Source organism: Megalops cyprinoides, chromosome 2 (genome assembly GCF_013368585.1).
Source record: "Megalops cyprinoides isolate fMegCyp1 chromosome 2, fMegCyp1.pri, whole genome shotgun sequence".
Classification (NCBI taxonomy): domain Eukaryota; kingdom Metazoa; phylum Chordata; class Actinopteri; order Elopiformes; family Megalopidae; genus Megalops; species Megalops cyprinoides.
In genome coordinates, this window is record NC_050584.1 from 66,149,370 (window position 1) to 66,159,015 (window position 9,646).

A 9,646-nucleotide genomic window follows, 5' to 3' on the forward strand; every position below is an offset into this window, starting at 1 on the left:
ATTTTTGTCTTCACAAAGTCAGTCTAGGTTCCCTGCCTGGCTCTGAAAGTTTTGGTGTACCTTTGCACAGAGCTTGAGACCTCAATAGACTGCGGCACTCCAGGCCTGGATATCTGAGTAGATCTTGTGATACAGGCGGGGTCTTGTGTGTCCTGATGGGCCAGGTAGCCCCTCACCAGAGATTGGTCAGGGTAAAAAACAGGGTAACTCCCAAAACTAATGTCAGTCCTAAAAACCAGGGCCTGTCCTGGGCTGTTGGACCACAGGGGCAGGAGAACAAAGTTTCAGTACAGTACTGTGGGATCAGCAAGTCTGAGAGTCCTGACCAAAACTGATCCAGGATCAGCACACGGGGACACAACTATATAAGCCATTTGCACCTGGTATTCGAACCACAGTACCAGACACACACACAGGTAAGCCTGGTGAGACTTCTCACCGCAATAGGCCCCTATCGAGCCCCCAACATGTTAAACACACAAGCCTTCGGACATTAAAACGTTGGGGTTACTCTCTCGGCACCGACACCCTCAGATGCTGTTGGAGATTTGGGATGCTTTCATGCGTGTGTGATTTTCTCCTGTTTTGAAGCACGGCGGCACAAACTGGCAGGCCACTCCAGTGCAGCTCCTTAATGTACGCCCGCTTCACTCCACAGGGCTCCCCCACACCATCCATGGCCTCCTGCCTAGCAGAGCTCCTCCGTCTCCTCACCAGCAGGCTGAGAAACAGCCACAGTCCTGATGTACTGGCTGACGGGACGGCGACACGGGCTCCTCGTCAGGGTCCTCTGTCACATCCACAGGGGTGCGGACCTGCCCCCCCTCTCCCATTTAGTGGCCGGGTGCTCAGTCATTGGCGGTGTGGGGAGATCAGGACTGGTGAGAGGTTTGGTACAGCTCCCCCTGCTGGTCGCAGTGTGTGGTGCATCCGTTCTGGGCGTGTGTGTGTGTGTGTGTGGCACTGGTGGAACATTCTTACATTCTCCCAATATGTATGAGACACATTCGACTCTCAGATGTAAAGACTGAACAGGCGAATAGGTCCAGCGCATGAAGCATGAGTTTGGAGCTGATCAATAGAGCAAAGGCTACAGTTTCAGGACGTGGGTCACTATACCTCTCTCCCTCCTGCTAATGGCCCTGCACCACAAACTGCATATTCATTGGATACATTACAATAGGCTTTTTACAGCAGTGTGGAGCAGTGATCAGAGCAGCAGTGTGGAGCAGTGATCAGAGCAGCAGTGTGGAGCAGCAGTGTGGAGCAGTGGTCAGAGCAGCAGTGTGGAGCAGCACTGCGGAGCAGCGGTCAGAGCAGCAGTGTGGAGCAGCAGTGTGGAGCAGTGGTCAGAGCAGCAGTGTGGAGCAGTGATCAGAGCAGCAGTGTGGAGCAGTGATCAGAGCAACAGTGTGGAGCAGCAGTGATCAGAGCAGCAGAGTGGAGCAGCAGGGAGAGCAGCAGTGTGGAGTGGGGGCCAGGGTGGAACAGTGTATAGATTGATAAGGGAGTTGTTGATGTCTTTGAAATACCACAATAAAATGTGTTTAGAAGCAACGGGAATTATCTGGATCCGACTTGTTTGCAAACAACCAATTAATCTGAAAAAGAGACAACAGCTGACCTGGTTTCAGTGCTGACTATACAAAGAGAGGATCAAGGAGCACTGCGGCTAGCGCAGTCAGGAAACTGACCAATCAGGGGGAGAGAAAAAAGACAGTGAATCAGAGGAAGAGTGGGAAGAGAGGACATCAAAGAGGAGGCAGCTTGAGCAGGATCTACCCACTCTATGAGAGTCAAGAGAGGGCTGCAGTGTGTGACTGTGCGTGTGTGTGTGTCCGCGGTCTTCCAGGACTGTGTGCAGTTTTTTTTTTTTTTTTTTTGGGGGGGGGGGGGGGGGGGATCCCATCATTCTGCATTGTCTCCGCCCCTCTGCTGTCTCCTCTGCTCTCGGCCTCGGTGCTTCTGGATCGCCCTCCAGATCCGACACAGGACCCCGCCCCTGCGCCGCGCCCAAAAGAGAGAGACACAAACCATCCTGATCACACACACCTGTATGAGTAATCCGCATCACACACCATTCACCGCAGAGTCTGGCCAGGCTTACCGTAGCCGCAGGTATCTCAGGTCCTCTTTGGTGACGTCATTGAGGACGTCGTTCAGAGTGTAGTCCTCCATCACAAACTGCGGGAGAGAGCAGCCGGAGCACACAGTCACCATCTCTTATGAACACAGAGTGCCACAGGAAGGAACCGGCAGACCCCGGAGAGGGGTGTTTCATGTTTGGTTCCATAAAAAAGTGCATGCAAAGGAGAGTCCAACAGGCCGCTCTGGGCTGCACAGTAAAAAATCAGGGCCAGGATCACTATCAACAGAAATATGGAGAGAGAAAGCTCCAGTCCTCCGGGATCCTTCCCAAGCTCCCCTCTCTCAGTCCCTCTGACTGCGCTGTGCACACTCACTTTCTCTATGGTGTCTGCATCTGCCCCCTGCTCTTTCAGCCAGTCCGTGAGCTCCTTGTCTGGTTCCCGGTCAGCTGGGATGTGAAAAATGGAGGGTGGAACGATCTCTATGGAGAGCAGGACCAGGAACAGAAGCAGGTGTGATTCAGAGAGAATTCAACAGGCAGACAGACAGACAGACAGACTACAGAATAAGAGAGGCAGAAAGCACCAGGCTGAGAGGCTAGAGGAAAGACAGATGAAATCACACAGCATTTGAGAAACACAAAGCATGCATCTTTAAAACAGACATCACACTACATTCAGTTAGCAGATGCTCTCATCCAGAGCGACTTCCAGCACAAGAGGACAGAAGTGTATCCATCCAGATTAAATGAACAGTATCGGACCTAACCCTAACCCTAACACTCCCAGTCCAGTGAGTGTGAGCACAACACCATTCAAGCCCTACCATAAGTTAACTTGTGCTGACCTAAAACTAGACACCCTAGAAAACTAAGGGAAGTCAAGTACATACACTAATATACATCACAGTCACTAGATCACAGAATCCATAACAAATCACGATACTACAAGTAAATAAGCAGCAGGTAATACAAGTAGCAGGTGGTTGAGGGTGGGGATTGAAGTGGAAATGAGAGGCACATCAGACAATCAGAGAATCAGTCAGACAGGCAGACAGAAGGAGAGACAGGGAGACAGACAGACAGGGTTAGGTGTGTCTGCCTCAGTGCCCCTGTGTGGGTCAGGCTGGTTCCTGCGCCCTCCCGCCATACCGCTGGGCCTGTTCTTGATCCGGACGAGCTCCAGGTCATGCGCCCTCTGCTGGAGAGTCTGCCTCAGCACCTGCTGGTACTCCTTCTCCTTCTGCACCAGGTCCTCCAGCAGTCTGAGAGAACAGGAGAGAGAGTTTCACACAGGGCGAAGAGCGAAGAGAGCCTGCACTTTGAGTTCGGCACTGTTTAACATTTCACTAACAAGGGCTACGGCATTAGACAGAGTAGAGTACAGCAGTGCTTCGTCTTCGTTTGAGCGGTGCTGTCAGACCTGAGCCTTCACATAAAATTTAAAAAACCAAAAAACATGATGACCCCCAAATAGCACAGCTCTCAGTGCAGCTGATATCATAAATAATAAATATAAACAAATATAATATAATAATATAATATTCCTATTACACTTTGTTCCAAGTTTTTTTTTGAGAGTTTCAACCAGCCTTCATAGAGGAGAGGCATGATATCCACACAGCCAGACTGTGGTAAGTGGGACAAACATCGGAGTGAAACCCTGAAGGCCTCTACAAAGGCAGAGGAGTACTCCTACCGATGCATGTTTAGGAGGTAAATATCCACCTCGTTTCTATATCCAAAACAATGGCACTCAGATTATATAACACACCAAATTTTTACAAGGTATAGGAAATGCAACGGTGAAAACTATGAGAAGCTTAATAATGCTAATGAAAATATAACGAACCATGTAACATAACACGCACGCTACATAACATAAAATGTCACGTACGAAAGGGTTAATCTAAAGAGCAAGTCCATCTGCTTCAGCACAGAGCCCTACACATCCAAGAATGCACAGAAAACCGTTCCCCCAGTAAGCTGGATAGTCACTATAACAGGAACCAACATTATGCGTAAAGAGATATTTACACCAGCACAACAGGTGCGCTAGAATATTCCGTGATAAAACTAATCCTGACCCACGCTGGGGTAACGTGTCTGCTCCCTCTGCATGTGCCGGAGCGCCGTGCCAGCCTGGCGTGCCAGCGTGTTCTATTTCTGACAGACGCCTGTGCAGCCCAGCCCGCCCCTGATCTGACGGCCCTCACGCCTCGTCTTCACCCTGCTCAGCGCTCCCGCACGGGTCAAGGGCGTGGCCACGGGCCTGCGTGCACCCAAAACGCGAGCGCATGGGCAGCCTCTGAGAGAGCTGCAGGGAGAGACGCTGCTGCTCGTGCCGATAAAGCTGTCTGCAATTTGAAATTGAGGGGTATGCAGAGAGCGCAGTGCATTGAGAGAAACAGGGAGAGACAGAGAATGAAGGAGGGAGAGACAGAGAGGCAGAGAGAGAGGGAGGGAGAGAGAGAGAGGGAGGGAGAGAGTCAGAGAGAGGGAGACAGAGAGAGAGAGAGAGAGAGGGAGGGAGAGAGAGAGAGAGAGACGCAGAGACACAGAGACAGAGAAAAGGAGAGAGAGAGATACAGAGAGAGCTACAGGAGGACAGCAAGAAGCATTGAGAGAGAAAGAGAGATAAAGGAGGACAGTGAGGGGTAGGAAATAAGGCAGAGGTAAACCAGTGGCTGTGGGAGACAGTGAAGGGCCTGTCTCTCCCAGCGTGCTCCGGTGTGGCGCCCGGAGGCTCATACCGGCTCGTCTCCTGCTTCAGACGGCCCAGCTGTGCCCCCAGCGGGTGCTGCGTCCGCTGGGACTCCTGGGATAGCACGGAGCTCAGGGTGCTGACCCCCGAGGTCAGGCCGGGGTCCTCGGGCACCACCGGCTCCGCCCCCCCAAACTCGGCCCCCTCCTCCTCGTCCACCTCGTCCGCATCCTTGTCTGCCCCCTCGCTCTCGGACGCCGGTCCAAAGTGGGTCTGCAGCTCTGTGTGGAGGTGGGATGGGGGGAGAGAGAAGTTGTCATTGTGTGATTATAGTCACAGTCATCATGCTGACAAGTCATAGAATCAAATGCAAACAGGCGAAAACTCAGGACCAGTATTTACATTTACATTTATTTATTTAGCAGCATTTACAGAGGTGAGCAAGCGGAAAATTCCCATCAGGATAAGCCCAGGTGAAAATCTGAAGGTGTAATACTCAGGACACCCACCAGAGAGCACTCTGAGCGTGAGAACAGGAGGGAGAACTCGTGAGAGAGACAGCCGGGCTGCAGAGCAGAGGTCATTTGGCAGAGAGACTCAGCTCAGAAGAACAGGGTGTCAGATTATCCCCATTCTTCAGCGCTGAGTCACGCCAGCACACAGAGCGACATGCACACTGACCCTGGAACATAATGCCACACCCACACACAGGCCCTGGTACAGTACACAAAGTCTCACACACAGGCCCTGGTACAGTACAAGAAGTCTCACACACAGGCCCTGGTAAGGTAAATAATGTCTCAAATACTGACCCTGGTACAGTACACAATGTCTCACACACAGGCCCTGGTGAGGTACATAATGTCTCAAATACTGACCCTGGTACAGTAGAAAATGCCTAAAACATTGACACTGGCCCAGTACATAATGTTTCACATACTGAACCTAGTACAATACAGGACCTGGTACAGGTCAAAAGGTCTCACATACTGACCGTGTATGGTATGCAATGTCTCACACACTGACCCTGGAACAGTACACAATTTCTTATACACTGACCCTGGTAGAGTACACAGTTTATCACACTGACCCTGGTACAGTGTGCACTGTCTGACACACGAAACCTGATGCAGTGAGCAGTGTCTCATCACACAGTGCCCCCAGCCCCGCCCTCGTACCCGGGATCAGGATGGTGACGGCAGCCTGCACGGCTCGGCGGATGATGTTGTCCATGGCGAACATCCAGTGGGGCTTGATGTGGTGGTTCCTCAGAACCTTGTTAACCTGCAGGCAGGTGAGAGATTCATTTATCCAGGATGACTCATTAATCCACATGATTCCTGAATCCAGTTGATGGACTGTTCCACTGAAATGTAACGATCCTGATGATTCATTAAACTAGTTTATTCACTGATCCTGATGATTTGTGAATCCAGTTGATTCACTGTTCTACAGAAATATGTTAATCCTGATGATTCATACATCTATCTGCTGCTCCAGATGCTCAGTCTGCATATAATACCAGCCAGCCTGTTTCTGTACAGTTAATTACACTTCCTCCATCTCTGCCCTACAGCTGCAGACCCCCGATCTCTCCACTCCACCCCGTAACCCTCCCCCCAAGGTGGACGACCCACTCACCGAGTCTTGGAACCCGAACAGGACCAACTGGATCTGGTTGATGGAGGTGCTGTCAAAGTCCAGGTCCAGCTTGAGCTTAGAGATGGTGGTTGCCATGACGCGTCGCTCGGGGGAACGGATGAAGTCTCGCAGGATGCAGATTATCTGCTTGATGTGATCTACAGAGAGCTTCAGCTCCTCACCTCCCTGTGAAGATACACACACAGAGCCATTACACACACACACACACACTCACACAGCCATCACACACACTCACACACACAAATACACACACACACACAGAGCTATCACATACATACACACACATACTTTACACATACTGATTTATAGCTGTCCTGTTTTCTAGATAAACCAGATTGAATCCTTGAATCCCTCAGAGAGATATGTCTGATTGTATGAATGTTATTACTGAAACAGTAATGCCAATCAAACATTTGAATTTGGAAATTTGAATTTGAAATTGAGTAAGAGAAAGAGAGAGAGACAGAGGGAAAGCAAAAGAGAGAGACAGACAGACAGGGACAGAGAGAGAGAGCCTTACCTGTATGTGGTTCTCCATCAGGTTGGAGATGACCTTGTCCTGATCCTCATTCAGGACCTTGTAGAGGATGGCCCGCCTCTCGCTGTCCTTCTTCAGCAGGAAGAGGCCCGAGTCCCGGTCCTCAGGGGAGGGGGGGTGCGCTGCGGTCCTCTGAAACAGAGCCCTCATCTGGGACGCTGTGGTGGGGGGGTGGGGGGGACAGACACGCCCCGTCCGCACAGCAATGTCAGAGTGAGCCTCGTATGACACAGCCTTCAGGGCATCATGACATGGAGTAACTGCACTGTTACCATCATATTGAGGGTCTGCAGTCAGTGATCATTTTTAGCAGCTACACATCTCCACACATGCCACATGTGGAGGTGACATCACTCTGACATCAGTGTGTAACTCAGCAGCCTGTCTGAGGAGTTTCTCTGAGTCCTGCATCACTGTGAGGTCACCAGCCTGAGCAAAAAGTCTGAGCCGTGTCACAGTGCTGCTCCGTCGTATGTGAACTGTGGACACACACGCATGCACAATCACACACACACACACACAAACACACACACACACACACACACGCACAACAATCACATAATGATGCACTTACATACTGATGTGTCTGTGCACACAGTCACACACATACACACACACACAAACAGACACGTGCACATAATGATGCACTTACATACTGATGTGTCTGTGCACACAGTCACACACATACACACACACACAAACAGACACGTGCACATAATGATGCACGCACACACACACACACAGCGGGACAGTAGGGAGTGTTGACACATGCACCGGTCGCCTGGCGGACTGGCGGAGCAGGAGACAGGTGTGTGGGGTCACCTGGTGTCATAAAACAATCAGGGCTGATGAGTTCAGAAGCGTGGCTCTCACGGGAATCTGAGAGCACGGCAGTAAAAGGCATTATCACATTACAGTTGGATCAGGGGGCCAGGCCATTACGGCGCTCTTTAAAACTGCGTTACCAGGGTGCTCTCCAGCCCTGAGCACTTTACTGCACACCGCAGCGCCACGGTCCCCCGCACGCTCAGCCAGGGTAAATACCTCCGCTCAATAAATATCCCCGACTCCCGGAGCCAGAGCCATGGGCTGAGCAGCTCAACTGAGGGCTCTGTGGCTCACCTGGGGGTTCTGTAGCTCACCTGAGGGTTCTGTGGATCACCTGAGGGGAAGTGGGGCTCACCTGAGGAAGCTGGAGCTCACCTGAGGAAGCTGGAGCTCACCTAAGGAAGCTGGAGCTCACCTGAGGAAGCTGGATCTCACCTGAGGAAGTTGGAGCTGGGCGGCTTGATGAGGTTCTCAGAGCCCGAGCGTTTCTTCTTCTCGAAGAAGACGTCGTGTTTGGAGTCGCAGTCGGGCGAGACGGACCCGTGCTCGCTGCTGCTGCTCCCGGCGGCCTCCACCTGCAGCTGCACCGGCAGCGACACGCTGCGAATGTAGTCTGCGGACAGACAGACGGACACGGGGTCACGTCAGCCGACAGGCACAGCGTCAGCGTCAGCGCCCTCGCCCCTGCTCTCTCTCAGAGGCTGATCTCAGGAAAGAACAGCACAAGGGTGGTGCGTGAGGGTCCGCTTTGGAGGAGAAGGAGGACGCAGGAGAGAGATGAAGCTGCCATCAGCCAAGAAAGAGTGTGTAAAAGAGGAGAAAGAGGAAGAGAGATAACAAGAAAGAATAAATAACAAAGGAGATAAGGAAACAGGAAGAGGAAGGCAGAGTGGGAGACAGAGAAAGAAAACCACAGTGACAGACTGAGAAGACAGAGAGAGAGAGGGAGAGAGAGAGAGAGGGGGGGGAGAGAGAGAGAGAGAGAGAGAGAGAGAAAGGGAGAGAGAGGGAGAGAAAGAAAGAGAGATAGAGAGAGGGAAAGGGAGAGAGAGCCTGAGTAGCCAGCAGCAGTAGGCAGCAGCCCCCGGAGTTCCACACAACTCAGGAACACCACAGGGTGACCCCCCCCTCCCCCCCCATGACAGCACACACAACACGACACAATGAGACACAGCCCTAAACAACACAATATGACACGAGACACAAGACTGCACGACACCAAAAGGAGCGCGGAGCCATCCGCCATACGACATCGGATCAGAACAAACCTTGCCACACTGCCACACAGAACATCCCAACATGCCAGCAGAACCGCGGTCCAACACCGAGGGGGAGAGAGGGAGACACAGAGTCACCACCAGCATCACCAGCCAAGCACGCCCACCTCCTCAATACAGCCATTAGTGCACACTGGTACACAGCAATATGTAATACACAACTATATAAACACACATTATCATTAGTATTACCATTCAGCAAGTCATGATATCCCACACACTCAAGCAGTCACTCAGAATGGCAGGGATTCAGAGCTCGGATCCACCTTGTGTTTATACACACAGTATGCACCATCATTAGGCACACAGCCTAACATGCAGAACAGAGGCATTTTAGTCTCCAAATGACGTTCCAGCTGGGGCTGCAGTGCGTTCTGGGAAAGCACTGGGGGGTGGGTTCCGGGACGATCCCTGGGGAAGGTGAGAGCCATGGAAACCGTGTGATTGTGGGATTGTCTGCAGACTGAATGAGGCGTTGTTTTCAGGGAGTTATGCGAGGTGTGCCCCGGGGCAGATGTTCCGAGCAGAGGCTCCGTTCTCGCAGGCGTTGG

At 51.8% G+C, this 9,646-nt stretch overlaps 1 protein-coding gene across 1 annotated transcript in view; it reads right to left on the reverse strand.

The window, feature by feature from the left end:
* Positions 1-1,890: 1,890 nt before the first annotated feature.
* The window catches only part of map3k15 (mitogen-activated protein kinase kinase kinase 15), a 35,270-nt gene continuing 27,514 nt past the window's right edge, over positions 1,891-9,646 (reverse strand). The window contains 11 exon segments of the mRNA XM_036520760.1: positions 1,891-2,002; positions 2,108-2,184; positions 2,463-2,569; positions 3,239-3,351; positions 4,840-5,071; positions 5,969-6,074; positions 6,432-6,617; positions 6,973-7,107; positions 7,109-7,148; positions 8,254-8,431; positions 9,087-9,095. Of these exon segments, the coding sequence (XP_036376653.1) occupies positions 1,909-2,002; positions 2,108-2,184; positions 2,463-2,569; positions 3,239-3,351; positions 4,840-5,071; positions 5,969-6,074; positions 6,432-6,617; positions 6,973-7,107; positions 7,109-7,148; positions 8,254-8,431; positions 9,087-9,095 (1,277 nt within the window). The 3' untranslated portion in view covers positions 1,891-1,908.